General features: G+C 44.4%; 1 protein-coding gene across 1 annotated transcript; it reads right to left on the reverse strand.

The window, feature by feature from the left end:
- Nucleotides 1–717: 717 nt before the first annotated feature.
- On the reverse strand, nucleotides 718–26,613 carry znf148 (zinc finger protein 148). Its single transcript, XM_056289638.1, has 7 exons — nucleotides 26,498–26,613; nucleotides 25,284–25,641; nucleotides 21,915–22,040; nucleotides 21,579–21,702; nucleotides 21,298–21,381; nucleotides 21,094–21,212; nucleotides 718–5,208 (listed from the first exon to the last, which is right to left on the reverse strand). Exons 2-7 carry the CDS (start codon nucleotides 25,614–25,616, stop codon nucleotides 3,571–3,573), a joined length of 2,424 nt encoding a protein of 807 aa, XP_056145613.1. The 5' UTR covers nucleotides 25,617–25,641; nucleotides 26,498–26,613; the 3' UTR covers nucleotides 718–3,570.
- Nucleotides 26,614–27,388: the final 775 nt, after the last annotated feature.

Consider the following 27,388-nt stretch of genomic DNA (forward strand, 5'->3'; position numbering starts at 1 on the left):
CCGGGAGGAAGTAAGTTACAGTCGCCGGGAAGAGGTAAGTTACAGTCGCCGGGAAGAAGTAAGTTACAGTCGCCGGGAGGAAGTAAGTTACAGTCGCCGGGAAGAGGTAAGTTACAGTCGCCGGGAGGAAGTAAGTTACAGTCGCCGGGAAGAGGTAAGTTACAGTTGCCGGGAGGAAGTAAGTTACAGTCGCCGGGAAGAGGTAAGTTACAGTCGCCGGGAAGAAGTAAGTTACAGTCGCCGGGAGGAAGTAAGTTACAGTCGCCGGGAAGAGGTAAGTTACAGTCGCCGGGAGGAAGTAAGTTACAGTCGCCGGGAAGAGGTAAGTTACAGTCGCCGGGAGGAAGTAAGTTACAGTCGCCGGGAGGAAGTAAGTTACAGTCGCCGGGAAGAGGAAGTAAGTTACAGTCGCCGGGAAGAGGAAGTAAGTTACAGTCGCCGGGAGGAAGTAAGTGAAGTAAGTTACAGTCGCTGGGAGGAAGTAAGTTACAGTCGCCGGGAGGAAGTAAGTTACAGTCGCTGGGAGGAAGTAAGTTACAGTCGCCGGGAGGAAGTAAGTTACAGTCGCCGGGAGGAAGTAAGTTACAGTCGCCGCAGCAGAAACGCTCATCTGCGCTGTGCTTTCCTAAAAGTGCCTCCGTGGTGTCAGGGAGCTGGCGGAGCGTCTCACGCTCTCACACGGGACTTGACACCGACGGACAGTTCCCACGGGGAGAAGGGGAGCGCGTTAGAGAACCAACCGGAACACGCCGTGGATCCATAATTGGCTTTTTTAAAAGCTCAACAACAACCCAAAAAATGGCCCTTTTTTTTTTACGGGTGGCGACCACAACATATGTACAAAGACTCAGAACGCCGCGCTCGCGCCCCGAGCGGAGCGGCTTCCTCGTCGATCCGAGAAGTCGGCGCGCGCCCCGCCGACACCACGCGCCCGTCGAGCGAGCGCCGACGCCGACAAACACCAGCGTTACGCACAACGTAAGAACGCACAAGGTTAGAAAATACAAGATATTTACAGCACGGCGTCTCCTCCTTTACGTCGCAGAGGGAATGTCGGCGGGGGGGGGGGGGGTGAGCGGGCTGATGCGTCATTAGGGCGCCGTCCCTCCCCGATTGTCAGCAGAAACGTAACGAGCCACACAGAGGAGCCACAAATGGTGTCACGACCGAACCGCGCGCACAGGAGATCCGGCTTTCACCGACAGCACCAAATGCAAGACATGACACAAACACAGGAAAAACAAAAACAACCGAAACTGACGTGTGGGTCGACACACCGCAGAACTGCCAGGTTCTCCTTCAAGGCCTGAAAAAAGTGGCTTGTCATCCATCCATCCATCCATCCATCCATCCATCCATCCATCCATTATCCGAACCGCTTGTCCTGCTCTCAGGGTCGCAGGGATGCTGGAGCCTATCCCAGCAGTCATTGGGCGGCAGGCGGGGACACACCCTGGACAGGCCGCCAGGCCATCACAGGGCTGACACACACACACACACACACACATACCTAGGGGCAATTTAGTACGGCCGAGTCACCTGACCTACGTGTCTTTGGACTGCGGAAGGAAACCCACACGGACACAGGGAGAACATGCAAACTCCACACAGAGCACGACCCGGGACGACCCACCAAGGTTGGACTACCCCGGGGCTCGAACCCAGGACCTTCTCACGGTGAGGCGACCGCGCTAACCACTGCGGCCCGTCATTCAACTCTAGCTAATAAAACTGCAAAAATAATGCGAATTAAGGAGGCTAATTTAGCTCTGCAATCAAAACTACAGACATGAGAACCATGGCTGCGTGCTGGTAAACACGCTGTGTCGCAGTTCAGCGAAATGCCATGTGTACAAACTCCACATAAACCAGCTGAACATCTGGCCAGCTGCCAGCTCTTCTCTCTCGTACGTCACCTCTAGAACTAAAGTCAGAACATCTGATGACCAAGAAAAGAAGTCCTTAGACAGATCTCAATGTCTTAAGATACAGACTGGATACAACGATAGCTTATATATTTGTATTGTGCAATTGGAATTACAAGGCCTAACTAAGCAGAAATATATATTCAGAAATGGGCATAAGAAAAGTTTGAACATTAAAATAAAAGGCACAGATGCAAAAATCAATAAAACTGGGGGGGGGTAAATTTCTCTACCTTTACATTTCACAATGTAATCATGTAAAAACTGGAACTTTCATTCATGACAACGGGTCAGTGCGGCGGGGGAAGGACAGGCGTGACACGGCGTGGATACAGAACACGGGGTTGGCCGACGATGTCTGACACCGACGCAGAATCAGTCAACACCTTTCAACATTTCACTGGGAAGAAAAATAGTCTAATTGTAAAAGCGTTATTGCCAATTCCCCTACAGTGAGAAGTACATACATTCTCCTTTAATGAACGTGCAAAACAGATGCTGCTCCTTTTTTTCATTAAAAGAAAAAAATGTGCACGTAAAATGTCAAGGTTAGTAAATTCATTACACAGGAAGTCTTTTTTTTCTTCATTTAAGTGCATGCAGCAATTTGACAAAGACATAATTTTTGCAAATGGAAATGAAAACTATTTCAGTTGTAAATTTTAAACCTACACTGGAAATAATGCTTCATCTCTCAAGAACCCAAAACAATGGTGTCTTCTTAACAGACAGCCTTGCCATTGATTACACTTTAGGGGAATGAAAGTCAAATAATTCTGATAATCTGTGCTTTTAAAGCCAGCCACACAGGCAAGACAAAAATGAGAGAGAGAGAGAGAGAGAGAGAGAGAGAGAGAGAGAGAGAGAGAGAGAGAGAGAGAGGCATTCATTTAACTTCATTGGTAAAACTTGTTTTGGGTGACATATTCATAATGAGTTCAACTTAAGACAAATAATCAACATTGGTATTGCAATAATTTCATTTCTACAGGACATCTGACACGGGTTTTTAGCAGTCAGGGTAAAAAGTGCCTAGGAATGATAGAAATCAATCTCAATCGCTCCTGATTATTTGATTTTTCACTACCAGAAAAAAATAGCAGGGGGAGGTAGCAAACTGCAAAACGGCATGGTATATGCCTACATTTTAGGGAACTGCATTGACAACTGCAAGTGACACTGCGTTAAGCGACGAGTCTCTTGATTATCATCTTATGCTAGCAACTGTTTGGCAAAAATGATTAACAAACACAAAATTGAAATGCAAATTAATTCATGGCAATGATATGACTGAACTTACATTACATCCCTTGCATTTTACTTTGGTCGCTAATCTCTTGATGTACATTCTTCTTTGAATGGAACATGAAATACCCCCATGCATCTCTAAAATTTTATATTCTTCTTTTGAGGAGATATGCTTTTTATTTATTTTCCATTTCCATTATTCCCATTTTGTTAAACTAAACGTATCCAGAAAAAAACAAAAACAAAACAAAAACAACCACAGAGTAATTTCTTTTTCAACACAATGCTTTGAGCTTTTAAAAGTACACATCTGCTATGAGACCTGTTTTGGCAGAATAGAGGACACAGGATATAAAGTGCCATTGTAATGGTTAGAGATCTGAATCTTTCCCCCATCTCAACCATAGGTTTCACTAGATGAAACGTCAGGGGAGGAGTTGAGTTGAGGCCTGGTCTCAGTGACTGTAACTAAGGGGAACTCAGAGAAGTCTGTGCTATGCCCTCGCAGATTAGCCTGCCCGTTGGCGATGGTAAACTGCGAAGATGCTGCTGACCTTGAGCTCTGAAAATGAGATCTAAAGTTCTGATCAAAGGTGCTGATTTGAAAGGTCTGTAGCATCCCTTGTGAAGATTCTGACTTTTTTGAGGGTGACACCTGTTCAAGAAAGTCTTCCTCAGATGGAGATACTGCAGAGGGAGGGGTGGTCTCGTCACCTGAAAATGAAAATGAATGCTGGGAATCCCCTACCAGTAATCCAAAGTGAGGTTTATCTAAAGTAGATCTGAGCGGAGAGCTCATTCCTGATTTAAACCTGCTGGGGGAAGGGAACTGTTTCTCTGTAGAGAAAAGTGGCTGCCCAGCTAGGGTGGGGCTCTCAGAGACCAAGTTGAGGCTTTGGCTGCTCAGGTAGCTGTCATTCTGGCTGGTCCTCTCCAGGGCTTGCTGGAGGAACTTGGAATACTCATGCATGAGACTGACCTTTTCAGTTGGTGGCTGTGTCTGTGTGCTGGAGGCTCCTACGCTCTCCACAGGGCTACTGTCAGAAACATCGGAGGAGTTGATTGATATGCTGGAGGTCACCTCTGTGTCAGCCACACTGAAGGAGATGTCTGACTGCCCGCTGGTTTTGTTGGAATAGTGGTCCAACAGAGTCTGGAGAACCTCGTCCGGCAGCATGTTTTTGTCATGGGTTGCCTTAATTTCCGCGTTGATGGGTTGGGGCTCTAGGATGGTGGCAGGCACAGTTTCATCAATGACTGTTGACACAACAGTTTGTGGAACAGATGGCTGAGAAGAGATGCTGCTTACATTAAGAGCATAATCCCGACTGTTATTGGTCACTGCAGCCTGCAAATACCGCTTTTTCTTGAGGAACTGCATCGCATCATCATAATTTGTGCTGTTCACTGATGGCTTAGTTTGTCCTCCTTGAAGGGTTTCAACAGGCTCAAGATCAGTGTTACTCTCTACATCCAGAAGGCCTTGTTTGTCCACAATCTCAAATGTGTACCTAGTAACCTTGCTCTCCTCAAAGGAAGACAAAGGGGACAGGCTGGGAGGGGGTTGTTCAATGGGCTGTTTAAGACTCCTCTTAGCAATTTTCTTCAGGACCAGTTTAGGAGGGGAAATCTCCTCCGATGACTCTTCCCCCTCTTCTTGGCGGCCGCCTGATTCTTCTGGAAGTTCCACAGAATAGTCTGCTATTACATATTCATGTTTTACTTTTGAAGAGACAGCAGAAAGAGGTAGACATTCAATTTTGCTCTGCCTCTGCTCTTCTTTCTCTCCTGCACCCAGGACAGCAGCTGCATGCCCTTTCTGGACAGCCATAGACGCAGCTGAGCTCTGCGATTTTTCAGAGCCCTTTGGACGCTTTTTCTTCGGCAGTGAGCACTCTTTGGCAGGAAAGGATGGGCCTATAGGTTCTGCGTCGAGCAGGGGTCCAACTTTCCCGGCAGCCTTTAGGGTCTTCCTCTCCCTGTTCTCATGGCACATTCGCCTGTGCTTCAAAACCCGGTCTGTTCTGGAAAAGTACTATGGAAAAAAAGACAAGACCAACATTATTTCTACTCCAAAAAATGAGTCATAAACAATAGTGTACTCTAAAAGAGAATACATACACACACATTTTTTCCCATAAAATGTATGCCAAAAAACTGAATTAAGAATACCCCAAAAAACAAGATTAAACACACTAAAGATTTTGACACTTCTTGGTGAGCTTAAGTGGCTCAAATGGAGGCTCTTTTCTTATAAGGACGCTTGTGTTAGGAAAACTGAGTACAATTAGGATCTTTATATGAACGTTGCACTGCAGTGCTTAAAAAGTTAAGTTCACCATTTTGGATCCCAGACCATATTAAAACATTGTCAGGCATCATTAAGAATTGTACAGACAAAAACTCCACTGATCAATTCAGTATTGAGAATGATAACACTGCTGAATCTTCTTACTGTGCTTAAACGCATGGGCAATCATTTAAGCCTACACAAACAATTGATATATTTCTTTTAAAAACAGAAAGCTCACGGTGCAGTCACACGTATCATCATTTATGGTATCCGATTTGATGTGGACAAATTTCGGAATCCCGCAAAAACTAAACAATGAGCTCAAAGTTGGAGTCTAGTGACGTGGTTGGTGAAGATGGCTACCTGAGCGAGAGCCTTCGATTAGTATTGCTGAAGTAAACCTACAGTCCCTTGTCTACAAGTTATACGAATGTGTTTTGCATTTCGAAACTCCTTCAATAACCCAAGATGTCGAAGCAGCTTAAAAGTTCATCTTGTGGGGACATTAAGAAGTATTTGCAGTCCATGAGCTCACATCAAGATGACAATGGTAACAGCTCAGGAGACAAGGAGTCGCCACAGGTTGCTTAGGACATTGTAAACATTTTTGCAATGTGTGAATATGTCCAGTGATTTAGCCAACCTTGATGACATACGCCGAACTACAGCCTCAGTTGAAGTAAAACTGTCTTCGTTGATTTTGCGGAAAAAAAGGGTGGATTGGCTTGAGGACGCAGAAAAAAAACAAAGGCATCCCTAGAGGCTAACCCCATTGCAACTAAGGCGGAGGTGAATGACCTTCGCGATAAACTTGAAGCCACTGGAGATTGAGCGGACACACAGGGTTTCAATACCATGGCCAAATCCATGGGAGAGACCGCGAACTGTTCCGGTCCGCTTCCTGCACTCAGCTGACAGACAACTCATTTTACACACTGCACAGAACAAAACTGAGCCGACTTGGGAAGACAACCACATCATGATCTTCCCCGACTTCTCGAGGGCCAAACAACTGAAATGGGATAAATTCAAGGAATGCAAGAAGGCTCAGTGAGCACGTAACATTAAGTTTACTTTGCTGTATCCTGCACTACCGAGGCTTGAGGACAACAGGGAACACAAACGCTTCGGCAATCCAACGCAAGTGATGAATATATTCTGAAGATTTAGATATAAGGATATATTTGAAACGACTGGGACCAAGACAGAAGAGTTTTTCAGGCATGGATGCTATCCATAATGCACAGCAATCTGAGAGCAGTTGTTAGCTTGATAATTGGGACAGAGGGAATGAGTTGGGAGATGGACTCTGAATGTCATGTGTGAGTATTTGGTCTTTTTCTTTTTTTCTTCCCACAGAACAATAAAAAGACATGGGAATATGGACCAGTTATCCTCTCTTTAAGAGGAAATTTGTCTTTTCCCTTCTGAAATTGAAACAATATGATGTGGTGTTTTTACAAGAGACAAATCTTTCCTCAGAACAATCAGCGAAACTGTGTAGGTATTGGGTGAGCCATATCTTCTAGAGTGCAGGGCCCTGAACCCCAATAAGCGGTCTGCAGGCCAGGTCTGGCCCACAAGAGCCAAATGTCTGACCCATGCCGACTCACTGGCACTAACGCACCTGTCATAACATGTGAAATAAAGTGCGCAACATGTGAAATAAAGTGCGTGCTGCTCTACTTTATTTTGACCTCACCCCACACAGTACACTTGACCTATGCCGTAAAGTGCGCGTAGATATAAGACATAGTCCGCTCTCTCTACGGTCCTTGACTAGACCGAGCCACTCACCAGCTAAGTCACAGGTAATCAATAACTGTCCTAAACCAAGAACATGGCCTGTGAAAAAAAGCTAAAAGTCAACCAGGAAAACCGTCAGTTCAAATCTGACTGGACTGATCAGTTTTGCTTTATTTTACTGGACCATGCCAACGCCAAACCGACATGCTTGGTATGCATGCAAACCGTAGCTGTCTGCAATGCGGATAATCACAAGCGGCATTTCAACACTATGCATTCCGCCAGTTTTAATGCCAACTACCCGACAAAATCAGATCACCCCAAACAAAAAATAGCAAATATGACAACATCATACAAGCACTCTGTTTCTACAAACTGTAAATCAACATCGGCACAAGAGAGTGCAACAGCTGCATCATTGCATGTTTCATGGAACCTTGCTAAAGCTAAGAAGCCATTCACTGGTGCTGAGTTGATTAAAATGTGTGCAATTGATATGGTTGGTGAAGTTTTAATTCATTCATTCATCATCAGCCGATTCTCCGGGGTCGGCTCGCGGTGACAGCAAGCTAAGTAGGGCAATCCAGATGTCCCTCTCCCCAGCAACGCCCTCCAACTCCTCCTGGGGGATTCCAAGGCGTTCCCAAGCCAGATTGGACATGTAGTCCCTCCAGCGAGTTCTGGGTCTACCCCGGAGGAGGAGACCCCGGGGTAGACCCAGAACTCGAGTTTTAACTCATGATGAAAAAAACAAGAAAACAGTTGTGGAGCAATTAAAGCAGGTGCCATTGTCAGCCAACACGGCAACAAGAAGAAAAGAACATTTAGCGGAGGAGTGTTTTTTCAATCTACTCGCTGACTTGAAGAAAGCAGAAGTCATGTTATTAGCCACAGACTCGTCCTGTGACCGAACAAATATGGAACAGCTATCTGTGTTCACAAGATTTTTATTTTTTTGTGTGGATTTTTTTCCCTTTTTCTTCCCAATTGTACCCGTCCAATTACCCCACTCTTCCGAGCCGTCTCGGTCGCTGCTCCACCCCCTCTTGCTGATTTGGGGAGGGCTGCAGACTACAACATGCCTCCTCCAATACATGTGGCGTCACCAGCCACTTCTTTTCACCTGACAGTGAGGAGTTACACCAGGGGGACGTAGCATGTGGGAGGATCACACTATTCCCTTCACTTCCCCCTCCCCCTCCCCCCGAACAGGTGCCCCGATCGACCAGAGGAGGCATTAGTGCAGCGACCAGGGCACATACCCACATCCGGCTTCCCACCCGCAGACATGGCCAATTGTGTCTGTAGGGACGCCCGATCAAGCCAGAGGTAACACGGGGATTCGAACCGACGATCCCCGTGTTGGTAGGCAATGGAATAGATTGCTACGTTACCCAGACGCCCGTGTTCGCAAGATTTTTTGATGGGAAGACTTTTCGGGAAGAGCTACTTTGTATACTTCCTCTGCCTGGGCGCACAACTGAGGAAATGATCTTTAATGAATCAACACAGTTCTTTGGACGGGAGCAAAATTGTGTCCGTTGTCACCGACGGAGCTCCATCAATCGTGGGCCAACACAAGGGCTTGGTATGCAGGCTTGCGGCTGTTAAAGCATCACTCTTAGCATTTCATTGCATTATTCACAAATCAGTGTTGTGTGCTAAACTGTGTGGGGAAATGAGAGAGGCGATGGATCCTGTGACGAGACTGGTACAATTCGTTCACAAGAGTTCTAGTCTGCAACATCGCCGTGTCAGAGCATTGCTGGAGGACATGTCAGCAGAACACAAGGATCTCTTGCTGTATAATGATGGCCGCTGGCTGAGCAAAGACCGTGTGTTGGAGAGGGTGTGCAACTTGTGCGATGAGCTTGTGTCATTTTTATCCGGACTGCGGAGCCAAAAAGCACAAGAATATCAGAGGTGTTTAAGTGACAATAAGGTGATGGCGTGTTATTTTTCATGTGACATCATGTCGCATCTCTAAATCACCTTAATCTGTAATTACAAGGCAAGAACCACACTGTTGCAGACATGTACAAGGCGGTTGGAGCTTTCTGGTCAAAGCTGAACCTTTTGGAGAGAGACATTCATGGGAGAAAGTTTCACTTGCCAGGTCTGCAGGAGCATTGCGAGAACAACGAAATGTGGAAGGATCCAGCAATTTCGTGATGAGCCTGGCAGAAAACATCAAGGAACGATTTGAAAGCTCCGCTAAACTCTCAGGTGACATCCTCGTCTTCCTGAGACAGCTGTTCTCCATTTTGGCTGACTGCCAGTGGACTGCAGAGGCCAAAAGGCTGGTTGGTATCTTCCATAAAGGACACAACTCTTTAGATGGAGGTCTTGGAGAGGGGGACATCTGATTTGCTCAAAGGACGTTGGGGTGAGTGACTTTTGGATCAATGTGGTTCCCCAAGCTCGATTCAAAAACATGAGAGCTGTTGCAATGCTCCTACTCACATTTTACTCCCTCCACGTACATATGAGTCATCGTTTTCTTCAATGAACTCGATCAAGAAACAGGAAATAAACAGACTCTCCAATGCACATCTTGGCCAGTGCCTCAGGCTTGCCACAACAGAATACAGGCCCGACATTAAAAGGATTGCGTCATCCCGTCGTTCTCGCTTCTCTCACTGATTGGTGAATCAACATCCATTTATATTTGTCCATAATTAAATGGCTGGACATATTTTGTTTCAAGAGTGCATTATTTTCTTGTGTAACCCTCAACACAGGCTTTAAGAATCCAAGGCCAGGTCTAAATTACTACTACTACTACCCCTACTACTGATGATAATAATAACAAAAATAATGATAATAATAACAATCGTAATAGCAGCAACAACAACACCTGCACATAAAACAACTTTTGCTGGCACAATGGAAAACCACCCCCCAGGCATTTCGGCCCTTGGCTTGGCATGCATGACATTAGTTTTGATTTGGCCCTTGGGAAAACTAATTTGGGGAACCATGGTGTAGGGTCTCATCAAATATGCGGGGTTATAACGCTTAATAAAAAATTTATAATTTAAATGCATAAGGCACGAGCTCGGGGCAAACAAATCCCTGGAGTTACAGACAAATCTCCACACGCATTTACAGATCTGATTATGCACACATGGACTGAGATAGTTACACAACTCTGCACACATTTGCAAATGGTTCTGTTACAATAATGGCCTCATACATGTGCACTCAAAGCATACAGCATATTATGGCAGAAATGAGAACCATTTCCGCTGTGACTATTTTATTTTCTAAAAGTGGGGGGTTGCTGATAATATTTTGATTTGCTTCTGGTTTTTATTAGGTCTTTAGAAATCCTTAGTAAATTAAATATCTGCAATTATGGGTACAGAAATTATAACACATGAATGATGTGCACAAATGAGAAGCGCCCGCCATGCACACACCTCCAGGGCATCGTGTCCTACATGGGAGGAGCTGTTAAGTTTAGTTGTGCTGCATGGCCAACATGTCAAAAACACAACAAACATGCAATTTTGGACTAAACCATTACATAAAGTAACCTTACACCTCAGAAAACACATGTTCTATTGTACTGGAGCAGTATTTGACTGAAGTGGGCCTTTATTATTGAATTAAATTATAACTGACATATAAAACTATGGGAAATGTCTTCCTTTCTTGTTTGCAATGGTGATGGACAGGTTGACGGACAAGATCAGGCAGGAGTCTCCGTGGACTATGATGTTTGCGGATGACATTATGATCTGTAGCGAGAGTAGGTTGCAGGTGGAGGAGAGCCTGGAGAGGTGGAGGTATGCACTGGAGAGAAGAGGAATGAAAGTCAGCAGGAGCAAGATGGAATATCTATGCGTGAACGGGAGGGAGGACAGTGGAATGGTCAGGATGCAAGGAGTAGAGGTGGCGGAGGCGTATGAGTTTAAATACTTGGGGTCAACTGTCCAAAGTAACGGGGAGTGCAGAAGAGAGGCGAAGAAGAGAGTGCAGGCAGGGTGGAGTGGGTGGAGAAGAGTGTCAGCAGTGACTTGTGACAGAAGGGTACCAGCAAGAGTTAAAGGGAAGGTTTACAAGATGGTAGTGAGACCAGCTATGTTATATGGTTTGGAGACAGTGGCACTGATGAAAAGACAGGAGGTGGAGCTGGAGGTGGCAGAGTTGAAGATGCTAAGATTTTCATTGGGCCGATGAAGAAGGACAGGATTAGGAACGAGTATATTAGAGGGACAGCTCAGGTTGGACGGTTTGGAGACAAAGCAAGAAAGGCAAGATTGAGATGGTTTGGACATGTGTGGAGGAGCGATGCTGGGTATATTGGGAGAAGGATGCTGAATATGGAGCTGCCAGGGAAGAGGAGAAGAGGAAGGCCAAAGAGGAGGTTTATGGATATGGTGAGGGAAGACATGCAGGTGGCTGGTGTGACAGAGGAAGATGCAGAGGACAGGAAGAGATGGAAACAGATGATTCACTGTGGCGCCCCCTAACGGGAGCAGCCGAAAGTAACAGTAGTAGTAGTAGATATAAAACTATGGGAATATATCAGTTTTTATCATAGGTTTACTTTTCATTAAATAAGTTATATTTAGTTTGTATTTAAATACTGTTGTAAAGACTGCTTAGCATTTTTACATTCATTCCCAAATTAAATATATTTTTTTGAATCAACAAATGAATGATTGTTCAGTTAAGCACAACTCCTTCTGTCACCCAGAACAATGAGGACTGTTTCACTGTGACAAATAAAAGTCGCAGGCTCTTTAATGTATTTATTCACAGACAGCATTAGCGTAGACATATAGGTCAACAAAAACATCCAGTGAAAATAAAACTGTTACTTTTTTGTGGAATAAAGTTTCGTTCATTTAGACGACTCAGTTATACCACTCGGAGTAATCGTGAACAGCAGAGATAGACGCCATCACTAAACATCCTATAAAATTACAGCATGTGTCGTCACGGAAGATTTATTCTGCTGATCACACCTCTTCCTGCCATCAAGGCTCATATGGAGGGTTTTCACTGTGAAAATTCCAAGTCAGAGGCTCTTTTTGGGGCGTACTGCACGGACAGCACTGGTATCACAATATATCAGTCAGCCACTGCTTGTCTTTTTTACATTTTGTTTGTTTGTTTATTACTTTTTTTTACATTTTGTTGTTTTGTTACATTTTGTTATATGTTGTACATTTTTTTGTATAATTTTTTTAACATTTCATCAAAATACTGCTGAAAGTAAGACTGTAGCTTTAACATCATTCAATAAAATGCTTTTTTTTTACATTTTGTTAAATTTTACATTTGTTTTGTTTCATTTTGTTCACATTTTGTTTTTTACATTTTGTTGTTTTGTTACATTTTGTTACATGTTGCTGTACATGTTGTTGCAGTTCAGAAAGATTTCGAAGCTTAATGGGATAAAGAAGTTCCATGGAAACAGTTGTAAACCATTTCTTTTATAACATTTCATCAAAACACTGCTTAAAGTAAGGACTGTGGCTTTAACGTCATTCAATAAAATGCCTTTTCTTTTTTTTTTTACACAAGAGGAGGAATTTTTTATTTTAAATTCAACTTTATAGAGAGCACAACTTGATGGCTTTTTAATCGAACGAATTAAGATACACAAGATTGTACTGTGAGCAACCCGGTTAAGAAAGGAGCCAGGTCATGGTTTTTGTAGGCTTTAAACGATTTAACCCTGCTGAAGCTCGGCAAGAAGAATCAGCAGGTTCCTAAACACTGGATCAACCAGTGACGTTTTTGTCTCTACAATTCTAAATGATGCCTAACGATGTTTTAATGAGATTAAGAGTGAATCAATTTTTCAAGATGGTTGTTACAAGTACACTAATTTTAGCAATTCCAACTCTGCTGTTGTCAACTGAGGTCATGAATATGTATAGCAAGGCTCTTTTGATTCTTTCCAAAAAAGAAGCATCTTAGTGCTCTCTCTCCTCTTATATATTATGCACACATAGCATCTCAGATACATACTTTATACACAGGTCTTTATTGTGTTGGGCAGTACACCTGAAGTAGTAGTAGAAAAATATATATTAATAAACCCAGCCACTGAGGATGCACAAGCCAGTGCATTCTTGGTGCCGGTCCCAAGCCCGGATAAATGGGGAGAGTTGCATCAGGGAGGGCATCTGGCGTAAAGTCTTTGCCAAATCAAATATGCGGATCATAAATCGGATTTCCATACCAGATCGGTCAAGGCCTGCGTTACCAACGACCGCTATCGGTACTGTTAGCCAGCAGGGTGTTGGTGGAAACTATGCCACTGTTGGGCGAAGGAGAAGGGCAAGGCATGTGCAGAGGCAGTGGGAGAGGAGGAAGGGTAGCAGTGTGGAGGTGAGAGTCGGAACTTTGAATGTTGGCACTATAAAGGGAGAAGGTAAAGGGAGAGAGCTGGCTGTTATGATGGAGAGAAAGAAGGTAGATATACTGTGTGTGTGCAACAGACCAGGAGGAAGGGGAGTAAGGCCAGGAGCATCAGAGAAGGGGTCAAACTCTTCTACCGTGGTGCGAATGGGAGGAGAAATGGGGTAGGGGTAATTCTGAAGGAAGAGTATGTCAAGAGTGTGCTGGAGGTGAAGACAGTGTATGACAGAGTGATGAGTATGAAGCTGGAAATTGAAGGTGTGTTGATGAATGTTATCAGTGCATATGCCCTGCAAGTTGGGTGTAAGATGGAAGAGAAAGAAGAACTCTGGAGTGAGTTGGATGAAGTGGTGGAGGGTGTACCCATGGAGGAGAGAGTGATGATGATGCAGGTGGCTGGTGAGACAGAGGAAGATGCAGAGGACAGAAAGAGATGGAAACGGATGAGCCGCTGTGTCGACCCCTCACGGTGACCAGCTGAAAGTAGTAGTATAAAAAATATGTACCACTTTGGATTTGTTCTACCGAGCTCGAGAACAATAATTCAAATGAATTCCCAAGTTGGAATACACTCAATTCAGGGTAAGCCATCAACAGTTGCTCTTCCCTATGACTTCCCTACATTGCCCAAACCTCTGATCACATGGTAACGTACCAAGTCTGCTCTGCATTTAAGCGGGGCAAACGAGCCCCACAGCCTCTCCAGCAAACTAGAAACTCAACGGTAGCCAGCTAGCAAACATCAGTTTCAGACACATCTTTTTTCCCTGTTCCTGTGTTTATGTCCTTGACTAAACAGAGCTGGGGAATCACGTATTATGTTAACACGAAGAATAATCTACGGTACAAATTCATCATAGAAAGATGAGTGATTTCAGCAGTTTGTTCAGTGTTTTTGTGACGCACTATTGTTGCTTTCCTGCATTCGAATGAGCAAGTAGTTGATTTCGGATGTATTTTCTCGACTACTGTGTATTGCTGTGTAACTATTATGTTTTCAAATAGAGGCTTTTACGTCAATGTTGTATTTGATTGGCCTCATGATGCTTAATGTGTCACAGTAAAGGAGAAAATTCAGATATAAACATACTTCCATGGCCTCTAATCCCATCAATGCCCAATGTTCAAAATTATGCTTTACTATTTTTACACAACTGTCGTCATCAAATGTAATTTTCCACTTACGCCGTGTCTCATAGAACCATATACACACTCTACTGCCCCCAACGGTTACTCCTGCCTCTGCTTGTATTGCTCCAGTTTAATGTCAAATATTCCTGCAACTCATGACCACTAATTTCATTCAAATTCATGCAAAAATAAATTTGATATCCTCCGAACATCTACAGCTTCTTTTACTAGGTGAAAGCAAAGCTCAGGAAGTATGTTTCCTGCACACTGTGAATCAGGCCAGATTTGGGTCTAATGGTAAATGACCGAGTGTCCAAATAAACACTGTTAAAGAACGACTGGGATTTCACTCCGACCTTAAACGACCCTGGGCGGTCAAATTGCCGCCGGTTTTTAAGTTCTATAGTCTGTCAAGATAAATACTCAATTGAGATATTAATGCATTACATATGTTAGTATGTCTCTTAAGAAACAACTGACACCAAAATTAACATTTTCGCAGCTATAATAATATTTTTTAAACAATTAAAAATGGCCACTGTCCAACACCTGTAAATACTGCAACGTCTCGGTGGTAGTCATGGTGCGTCTGTAACGGCGTCTGTAACCAGACGTGTTGGCAATCATCAAAAATCAAGTTTAGACTACTTCTCTCCACTGGAGGACGCTAGTGTGTTTCTAGGACAGAGCAACGAACTTCGCGAAGGAAATGACGCGACCAAACACACGTCATGACATAGTGACGACGCGCACGATGACGCGCAAATTACGAGACGGTCATTTTGACCCCTCATGGTTGTTTAGGTAGAGCTTATCATAACTTTTTTTTGTTTGTGTGTGCAATTGATCTGAATCTCATCCATCCATCCATCCATCCATCCCGCTTATCCTGCTCTCAGGGTCATGAGGATGCTGGAGCCTATCCCAGCAGTCGTTGGGCAGCAGGCGGGGAGACACCCTGGACAGGCTGCCAGGCCATCACAGGGCATTTAAAAGCAAATATATGCAATTTTAGGAGAATTCATGGCTTGGCAGGTCTGTATCTCCCCCCCCCCCTCCACAAAGTTATTACAAAAAAATCTATTTAAAATTACAAAGATCATCTCTAATTTGTCTCACGTTAAATAAAAATGTGTCAATAATGACAAATTACATTAATTTTTTTCTCATTTTAAGGTGCAAAAGGTGCAGCTGATGCCAACCGACTTCACAAGCTCAATAAGAAGGCTGGTTCAAGCTGTTCTGGGAATCGAACCAGAGAGTCTGGTGGATGTGTCTTGAGAGGAGGATGCTGCCGAACATTCTAAGCATCATGGACAATCCCTCTCGACCCCTGCATTTCTTCCTAGAAGAACAGCAGAGCACACGGAGCAGGAGACTCATTGCCCCTTGGTGTAAGACCGAACGGTGCGGGAGATCCTTTCTGCTGGAGGCCCTCAGGATCTACAACTCCTGCCTATGCAGGGAGATCACCGAAAAACCATTTCAGAAGGACAATAACATGTGACATTTCGTCATGTAACATCCTACGGGCTTAAACCGAATATGTGCAGTAAATAATTGACTATCTACACTTAGTGTGATATCTGTAGAGGGTGCAGCATCTTCACCCCATCTATTTTAATTCCTGCAATCAGTACTGTGGCCATTACTCTATCATTTCAATATTAATATAAACTGTCCCTTTCAACCTGTCACTGACAACCATGTTGTTCTATTTTGCACTGTCATGTCCATGTCTATCGTGGCTTTTATTTCTATTTTATCTTTATTTAAATTATTTTTATTTATTGTACACAGTAATTAGATTTGACGATGAAATCTTCCTCTACTCTGTGTTTCTTTTGTATTGAGCTTGTTGACGGCACAAGAATTTCCCCTCGGGATTAAAAAGCTCTTTCTTATCTTCTTATTTCATTAGCTCTGCAATTTCAAGTGCATTTTCGCTCTTCAGGAAAACATGAAGTAGACTATAAATAATAAGTGTTTTGAGTTTAGAAAATGCTCCCAGTAAAAACGTTAAAACACATTTTCTCTCCATCACCGTGCAGTGTTGAGATGGGTTTGACAGTGGACACCTCCGACTTCTCCCACACCCCCAAGAAGTGGGGAGAGTCTTCATAGACATCCTCATGGAAACCATCCACCCATTATCCAAACTGCTTATCCTGCTATCAGGGATACTGGAGCCTATGCCAGCAGTCATTGGGCAGCAGGAGGGGAGACACCCTGGACAGGCCGACAGGCCATCAGAGCCCACACCCACCCACACCCACACCCACACACACACACACACAGGGCCAATTTAATATGGCCAATTCACCTAACCTGCATGTCTTTGGACTGTGGGAGGAAATCGGAGCCCCCGCAGGAAACCCATGCAGACATGGGGAGAACATGCAAACTCCACACAGAGGACGACCCGGGATGACCCCCCCAAGGTTAGACTACCCTGGGGCTCGAATCAAGGACCTTCTTGCTGTGAGGCGACCGAGCTAACCACTGTGCTGCCCTCTCATGGAAACCATGTAATTAAATGAAGATTAGATTAACAGATTACAGAAGTAATGGAAAGTATATGCCATTTGTAGCTAATGGGCTAAGAGGTAGAAAATCACTGGTATGTCTCTTAAAGGAAGGTGAGAAACTGGTACCCATTTGCCATAGTAAATAGTGTACTGATTGCTGGTACTAGCTCAACCATCAACTAAGGTAAGACAGCCAGTGTTAAAAATGAAAAGGTCCACTTTTCGGGGAAAAACACACACACACACACACACACACACACACACACACACACACACACACACACACACACACACACACACACACACACACACACACACACACACACACACACACACTTTCAGGTAATCTAGCTATAACCCTGGAAAAAAGGGGAGGGTTTTCCATCACGTGAAAGTATTTTGGATTTAAGAAGTCAAACTTTGAGCAGAAAACTATCATCTGCAAGTTGTGTTGCATGCCCGTTACTGCCTGGGGAGAAAATGCTAGTGATCTATACTACCATTTTATGCCTTTCTATGCTCTAGTGCTGTCCACCATTTACTAATAAATATCTAGCGTGCTAGAAGCGGGTTGTTCACAATATGCATTAGCAAGTGCTGGCTAGTTTGTCAAAAGTGTAACTACCTCTGACATAACTGAAGTGAGAAACTTTGATGTCAACAAGCTGCAAAAAAAATGACTATAAAAGAAAACAAAACAAGAAAAGTGAAACCTTACAGCATGCACACCAGTTTTAAAAGTGCTGTTTGAGCCAGTTACTGCACTCTACGGAGTGCATTTCCAAAGGGATTGCTTCTCTTACTACGCAGGAGTTGCCAAGTGAAAATGACATGCAACGCCATTCCTTCAATCAACTCAAATATGCAGAAAAGATCAGACGCTGACACTCCATTTACAGTGAATTATCATTGGATCTTGCAAAGCTGATCCTATACTGTGTTCATGTATGCAGTACGCATTAGCACACAGCCACTTCTGCCTCTGGGCTGTACTGTGGGTCACATGGCAGTGCATCAAGATCTAATTTTTGTAACATTACTAGGCATATGTGGCCCTGTGATGGCCTGGCGGCCTGTCCAGGGTGTCTCCCCGCCTGCCACCCAGTGACTGCTGGGATAGGCTCCAGCATCCTCACGACCCTGAGGGCAGGATAAGAGGTTCGAATAATGGATGGATGGATAGGCATATGTAAGGTATACTTTTTTTCATATGGTTTACAGATGTTCACCCCTGGTGTTTGACTTGCTGACTTGTCAATCAAAAGGTCTGGTAGGAGAAAAAAATGCACCAACACTCCAAGGATGTGGTTAGACGTGATTTGCATAAAATATATTCAATGGAAAAATTGCTAATAGCGTGTCTTATTGATTAATTACACATTTGAGTGTTTTCCCGACAATTTAGAGTGGATTTTAAAGTCATTGGAATGGGTCTTAAAACTCTGTATGTGTAAATACAACCAGAAAAAAAATCAATTCAGTAATCACCTGAACCCCCTCTGGTTTTGGACAAAGGCACAGTGTCATGATGATAAAACACAGTATAAATGCACTGTGCAAATGCACCTCTTCTCAGCTACACAGATGAAAATTAACTTATATGTTGCATGCAATATGTCAGTTTTCATCTTTGTTAAATTCATCTGATCTATTGCATGCATGTGCATGCAGTAGATCCAACCAAACTCCGCATGCACCTCAAATGGTTGCAGGCAGCTCAGAAAGTTTTAAAATATTTTTGACTTGTGCTTCAAAGTGCACCACAATGAAATTTTGTTTACAAGTGCAATTTTGAATGCATTTTGATTAGACTAAATGATTTTACAAACTCCAAGAGAACAATCATATACACAACACAAGATTGAAATTCTAGTAATAGGAAAAGACAATTCTACAAAAGACTCAAATACTATGCTAAATTGGTGTTAACGTGCTTGAGCCAAGTTTCAGTACAATGAGTGGTTCATGTGGAGCGGATTTTACTGGTTAAGTTTAATGCCAAAAATGTGTCATTAAAAACTAAACTTTTGAGATAAGTCTTATTTTTCCATCCATCCATCATCCAAACCGCTTATCCTGCTCTCAGGGTCGCGGGGATGCTGGAGCCTATCCCAGCAGTCATTGCGCGGCAGGCGGGGAGACACCCTGGCCAGGCCGCCAGGCCGTCACAGGGCAGGCTTATTTTTATGTGATTTTGTATACGCAATATATATGAAAGACTGAAATGTCAAAATACAATGTATATTCTACCATGATACAATGTATACGTATATGATCATAGTATGCTGTATATTTATATTTCATGTATATGCATATTTATTCAATTTATGTCCTTAGAATGAGATTTCTAACTGAATCTTTGCATCAAGTTGAAAAAAAAAATCTAAAGGCTCAGGGTACTTAAAGTGAGGACCTGTAGAAAGACATTACAAGTTAAAATGTCCATAGCCAAAATTTCCACCATATCCATTGGGAGGACAGACAGAAGCCTCAGGTTTAAACCTATTTTGCATGCAAAGGCACACATGAGATTATCACTGAATAGGCAAAGTCTAAAACGAAAGCTATCTTAAATTCTGTACTGAGTCTAAAGAGCACCTGCAGTCAGAACCTTGATATCCGCAGCTTTTACACTGTATTGCTGCAATATCTTAAGTCAATAGATACGAAATTTTGACAAATGTGCTAACAGTTAGCTAACAATGGTTTCAGATCACCATTTTAACACAAAAGTCAAAAAGTCTCAAAGACATCTTTTACTTCCTTCACATTTCGACTTCAAAACCTGCAGAACAAATAACGTGCCAAACTAAAGTTCTCTAAAATCCCTCCAAACGAGGTGCTGGGCAAGTCGGAGAAGAAGAAGGACTGAGCCAGGGTTGCTGGCGAGCGGGAGAAAACGTGGAAAAGAGCAGAGACGGGGGGCCAAGAGAGTCGGCATCTGTCTCTGGAGCTTCCGACAACAGAGCACAAGGGATGAGTCTGCGAGACCAGAACGTGACTTTTTACTGCTCCAGTGGTACCAGTACCGGCTGAGACCGCCGATTCATGTTGCCAGTGAGTGGCATACAAATAACACCCCTAGAAAATGTCATGCAAGGTATACGCAAAAGCTGATCTTCATGCAGTGGCTATGGCGACTACAGTTACAATGGTGGAGTTTAGAGTTAAGGTTGGGGAGAGATTAATTTTAGGGTGGGGGCTGGTTAGTGGTTAATGAAGCTGCTGCTGGGGTGAGTCAGGCAGCAGAGGGAAGATTGTCTCATAGAGTTTCATCCCAGACACAGGTAGGGAGGGGAGGCAGAGATTCATCATAGCTTTCGGTCATTAAATCAACACTAACAAACCCTGAGCAACACACTGAGCATTTCAATGAGAAGTTGAGGCTGATTGGAAATTATGATTAGAAATATTTATTGATGTTATTTGGGAGGAGAAAAAAAAATACTGACTTCTTCGATACCAGGGATGCTTTGGAATTAATTAATGACTGCAGGTACTCTTTAAATCTGTTTTACTCCCAACAGCATTTATGTTCTGGTTTTTTTTCATTTGTTGTCGTTTACCACCACCTCAACAAAAACTATTTCATCAGTTTCTCATCTCTGGTCTTTGGCTCGTATTATGACTGATGCAACACAAAAAGCCTTGCGGCTCAGTCTGAACAACTTCAACCCATTTACCCTTCTCAATCAGAGTCGGGTCATAAACAAAGCTCTGATCTCCATTTTATAATGATGATAACTTTATTCATGTGCTCTTTCAGCACAACAAATCTACTACATCCCTGTCGGCCACTGTATTCTGTCTTTGAAAGCACCAGTTTTGCAGATCAGGTTACCTGGTGACAGTAGTCACACTGGTAGGGCTTCTCTCCACTGTGGGTCCTCTTGTGTCTCTCCATGTGGTACTTCTGGATGAACCTCATTCCACACTCGTCGCAGCGAAAGGGCTTCTCCCCTGCGCAAGAACACAGACGATCCACAATGAACCACAGATGTCTGACGGACACTAAAGCCACTGACATCTGTCATCCTTCACTCACCAGTATGGATCTTCTCGTGTCTCTGGAGCAGATACTTCTGGATGAAGCGCATGTCACACTGGCTACACTGAAACGGCTTCTCACCTAGATCCACATTGAACAACACATTGGAGTCACAATTAATTTTGCCAAGTAGAGATCCACCTCACTTTGACACTTAACTCCTCATCACTGAAACCCAACTTCTTGAAATATCTTCTAAAAGTGAAAGGTTAAGGAAAAACCATGAAATTACGTCAACATCTAACGTGTCTCGTGTTGAGTTAAAGGGTAGCTCATACCGGTGTGGATGAAGACATGCCTCTGCAGATGGTAGTTTGTTCTGAATGCAGCATTACAGTGAACACAAACATGACACTTGGGGTTTTGGAGGCCCAATGATCCATCATCATTGATAGTGAGAATCTATCGTAGGGGAGGAATAATGAGTAAAAAAAGAAGGATGAAGATATTAGTCGGTCTCTTGGCTGTCACGGGAGATGCATCAATTCTCTTGTGTTAACCCATCTTTAACACACACACGTGCAAGCTTTTGCATAAGATCTCCAACACAAAGCCCCCTTGGTGGTGACAGTTAGTGCATACTAAAAAAGAACAACAGTCACTTTCATTTGCACCTTAGCAGGCGAGCGTTGCTTCCTCTTCTTCTTTTTTGGACACACCATCAGGTCTTTCACTTGCTTCTTCTCCTTCTTCATCTGGACTAACGGTTCCGTCAGCTTCAGCTCCTGCTTGATGTTCAGCTATGAAAGCACAGACATGGTTAGGTAGATGCTTTGTTGCATTACAGAATAAACAGTGGACCTGTAGCGGAGCCCCTGCCCCTAAGGAAGATTTACCATTCCTGTTTGTAACCTCTGGATAACTTTCAATTTCAGCAGCAGATTGGAGACACATTTCATCTGACAAATGTCGAAATGTCCAGTCGGCACTGTAAGGAATATTTCAAACATTTTCAATTTCCAACCATCCATTACCTGAACTGCTTATCCTGCTCTCAGGGTCATGGGCATGCTGGAGCCTATCCCAGCTGTCATTGGGTGGCAGGTGGGGAGACACCCTGGACAGGCCGCCAGGCCATCACACAGGGCCGACACGCACACACATTCATACCTAGGGACAATTTAGTAGTGACAGCTTCACCTGACCTACATGTCTTTGGACTGTGGGAGGAAACCGGAGCACCCGGGGGAAACCCACGCAGACACAGGGAGAACATGCAAACCCCACACAGACGACGACCAGGGACGACCCCCAAGGTTGGAGTACCCCGGGGCTTGAACCCAGGACCTTCTTGCTGTGAGGCGACCGCGCTAAACACTGCGCCGCTGTGCTGCCTCATTTTCAATTTTTTGACCAAAATGTTGACAATTCTGAACACACTCCTGAAATGTGGGGTGGTAAATGACAGACATAACTGCCAAGAGAAGACCTAAAACCAAGTAAGAGTGAGGAGAAAAATTCCAGCTCCATGTTTTGTTTTAGTCTTATGTCGTATTTGAACAATAATTTCAGTATATTGGAGGTTTTCATAGTGCTTAATACTCAAGTTGTGTGTGAATCATGTCCTCACCCGAGAGAACAGGATGAAACAAAAACTGTTAATGCTAGCCAAGTGTGTCATATCCACACTTTTTAAACTTTGTTGAGGAGGGTATGTTCATCATTTGAAACAACAATTTAAGTCAGATGTGAATTATTCTTGGTCTGTTTTTGACAGGTATAATGTAATCTAGGTGAAAGTAAACAGCAAAACATTGAGCACTGGTTAAATACAGTGAAGTGAAGAATGAACAGTGAAGTGAAGTGGAAGATGAAGTGTGGAGGGTCAAATCATGTACGCAGCCACAGAATGTGCCTCACTAAGGTTCCAGCAGCAGAAACAGAATAAAAAGTATTATGATTTCGGGCATCCGGGTGGGGTAGCGGTCTATTCCGTTGCCTACCAACATGGGGCTCGCTGGTTCGAATCCCCGTGTTACCTCTGGCTTGGTTGGGTGTCGCTACAGATATAATTGGCCGTGTCTGCGGGTGGGAAGCCGGATGTGGGTGTGTGTCCTGGTCACTGCACTAGCGCCTCCTGTGGTTGGTCGGGGCGCCAGTTCGGGGGGGAGGGGGAACTGGGGGGAATAACGTGATCCTCCCATGCGCTACTTCCCCCTGGTGAAACTCCTCACTGTCAGGTGAAAAGATGTGGCTAGTGACGCCACATGTATCGGAGGAGGCATGTGGTAGTCTGCAGCCCTCCCCAGATCAGCAGAGGGGGTGGAGCAGCGACCAGGACGGCTCGGAAGAGTGGGGTAATTGGCCGGATACAATTGGGGAGAAAAAAAAAAAGGGGGGGGGACAGGCACCGGTGCTAAATTATTAAAGACCATAGTATTGATAAGCTCCAACGTTAATGGTTCTGCTATCGGTATTGGAGAAATTAAGAAAATAAATGTCCTATTTATTTAGGCTACATAAACTTTATCTTGCACCTTTTATGTCACCCCCACGACCCTGAGAGCAGGATAAGCAGTTCAGATAATGGATGGATGGACTTTTATGTCACCAACTCCATTTCTAATTTGCAATAAGATTAAGACATTTGTCTATGATGCATTTTGACTATTCCCAGAGCAGAAGAGAGCTCGCTCTCTCGGAGCCTGTTGTATGTGTGAGCTGAGAGGCAGGGCCAGCTCTCTGCCTCTCTCTCTCTCAGATGTACACACACACACACACACACACACACACACACACACACACACACACACACACACACACACACACACACACACACACACACACACACACACACACACACACACACACACACACACACACAGAGCCTGCTCTCAGTGACAATGGTGGAGAGAGAATTAAACGGTCAGAAGTCTGGTTACACATCACTGGAGTCGATGCTGACAATGCTCTTTGCCACAAGTGCAACAAGTCTTGTGCATGTAAGGGCGGACAAGCAATCTTTTGATACATCTAGCGAAACTGCATCAAATACAGGCGGAGAAATGCAGTTTGACTGCCTAGCTCATACGTAGTTCACCTCGTTGCCCCATCCACCTCAGGTATGTTATTTATGCTAGCAGCCCGGAGGCCACATGGAGCTAACTAAATTATACACACACGGTTAATGATTAAAAGTAACTCTCTGTCCAGACATGACACATGAGAAAATAAAGCAATGTTATTTCTGTTCCTAATTTGTTTTGTTTTTTTCTCTTAAAAAAATAACAAAATGAACTGATAAGAGCACCATTTAAGTACTGGATCGATAAGCAATATCAGTAATAGTAGTAGTACCATTAAAATCTTAACGGCACCCAACCCTAACTGTCACATATTATATAAGTCAGATGATCACGCTTTGACAGTATACGTGATTTACTTTAAAAACCTGGCTAATGTTAGCAATGTAAAGACACTTTGCCATGTAATCATAGGTAGATGTGGTCACATTATGACAATAAACTATCAGATCTTTCCTGTCCAAAATAATTTACAGGGATACTTAAGCACAACCTAGCAACATGCACTGTATTAACTATATCTATTCATTGTGTTTCCAATCAATTTGGGGCTGGGTTGTCTCCCTCTAGCATGAGTCACCCACTTCTACTGCATGGTAAAGGCATTTTTCTGCTTCCTTGCAATATTAAATAATCCATTTCAAAATGTTTTAAAGCCTATTTTAGGAACTGTGTGGACAGACGCCATTGTTTTGCATCTTGGCTCCACATGAGGGAATATTATTGTCTAAGGCGGCAAAAGCAATAAATAGGAATAGGGGGTAAGTTGTAAGTTAAATGAAAGGGCAAGACTTAAAGATATGCCTGAGCTGGTGTTATGTGGGATGGTATGACCATGAGAGCATCTCTTAAGAAAGTCAGTAGCAAAACTGAGTTTTCTGTCAATAAAACATCTAATCAAAGTAACCTTGACAGCTATTTTCAAGGACAGGAATTACTTCTAAGTCACAATGGACTCACTGGCATGTGGAGTGAGCAGGGCAGCTTATTGGAGAGCTTTAGAGGGAAATGCATTCCCACCTCTCCTCCTCCTCCATCATTCTTGGCGGTCTCCTGCACCATTAATTGCTCCGGCGGGATCAGGTCGTGTGTAACCATTGCTCTCTCGGTCAAGTCGTCTTCGTCATCTTCGTCTTCGTCATCCTCAGCCAGGAGAGGGTGGCTGACCAGTGATCTTTCTCCCAGGGTCATCACCACCAGGCCCCCTCCACTTCCGAGCCCTGCCCTTCCTCCATCTCCTCCCCCACTGCTGCACTTCAGCAGCATGCCCTCCAACTTGTCATCCATGTTCATCTTTATTGGGAAGGTTTATGGAATTCTGTGGAGGTGAGAGACCGGGAAAAGAGATGACTGCATGAGACTGAATGGTAAACGTCTATAACTCACCAGTCTGGTTACACCAAAGACCCCACGAACAAGAGAATGAATCATGAAAAAAAAAAGAAGAAGAAGAGAGAAAGCAAAGTAGGGTTTCTGTCTTGCACCGACACATTTGGACCCAAACGTGACTCTGGCATGGCCCGTTAACAAAGTGACTTCTTCTGACAACCAGACCTGCGCCTCACTTGATCTTCGCACGGATGGCGGACGTAACTTTGACATCTTAGCCTATGCCTATGCTATAGCAGCGGGTCAAGCACCCCTTGTGCTAAAAACCCAAAACCAAATGAATACACAAAACAACCCCCCCCCCCGGTCCCTAGATGTGGGTGTCTTGTGCGAGATACCTTGACCCAGGTTGTGTGTGTGTGTCGGGGGCCTGTTCTGGGGTGAGTTTTGCTAGCGGCTAGCAACTTACTGCGAGTAACACAGGCTCGGTCCGAACACGGGCACCCACAGATAGCAGGACAGCGTTCAATGAAACCCGTATGCTCAAAAGTTGGCCCGCACGTGTTTTCTCAGCCATCGACAATCGACCCAAATTAAAACCGCGTGGCACATTTGATCAAAAACCACAACTTTCGCCAGCACCCCTTCACGGAACTTATAAAAGGGAGCTAGCCTAGCTTCGGCTATAGCTAGGCTAGCTATAGCCTCCCCCCCGACCAATTCTGGTCAATAGGCCCCGGGTTGTAGCTGGCTAGCTAAGCTAGCTGACGTTCGGTAAGCTAGCGAGACAAAAAAAAAAACACAACACCTTCGGCGCCGGTGGCGTATCTGAGCGGCGAACTTACCCTTAATGCGCGTTAATTAGTAAATTCGTCCGGTTGTCATGACTCCGCCGAAAGACGCCGCCGCGATAAAGACGTGCGAAATAGTCAAGACATAACATCGGATGAGCCAACTCGGGGGTGAGGGGGGGGCGGGGGGGGAAGAGAGGCGCGCGCGATTTGTCGCCACCCAGCGCTTGCGCCGCAGCGTCGCCGCCGCGCGCTCCCGTGACATCACGTTACGCGTATATGACCCTAACGCTTCGTCTCAGCCGGTCCTCTTTCTCCCGTTTCCCCCCGTCTAAAATAACCGATGGCCTTACGGTCGCTCCATCCCACTTCTGACACCTACTACTACTTTCGGCTGCTCCCGTTAGGGGGCGCCACAGCGGATCATCCGTTTCCATTTCTTCCCGTCTTCTGCGTCTTCCTCTGTCACACCAGCCACCTGCGTGTCCTCCCTCGCCACATCCATAAACCTCCTCTTTGGCCTTCCTCTTCTCCTCTTCCCTGGCAGCTCCATATTCAGCATCCTTCTCCCAATATACTCAGCATCTCTCCTCCACACATGTCCAAGCCATCTCAATCTTGCCTCTCTTGCACTTCTAACACCAATGTAGCGATTTCGGAGGTACAACCGCAACCACAGGAAGTGCCGCGGCCGGGACGCGAACCCGTATCGCCCGCACCGCAAGAGGCGTCGCTAACCGCTAGACTAAAGGGTCAGACCCGCCTGCCAACGGCCAGCGTGTCTACTTATCCATGCACGTTACAATATGAAGACATTAACGGTAACGTGCACACATTTAAATGAGTCTTAACCGCTTCGTGGAATCTCAAAATAGACTTTTATAAAACACATGGGCGCTATGGGAGGTGGGGGGGGGCGGCGTTGCAATACCGGTTAATTTCTCC

The sequence above is a fragment of the Lampris incognitus genome, chromosome 11, assembly GCF_029633865.1.
Source record: "Lampris incognitus isolate fLamInc1 chromosome 11, fLamInc1.hap2, whole genome shotgun sequence".
Classification (NCBI taxonomy): Eukaryota; Metazoa; Chordata; class Actinopteri; order Lampriformes; family Lampridae; genus Lampris; species Lampris incognitus.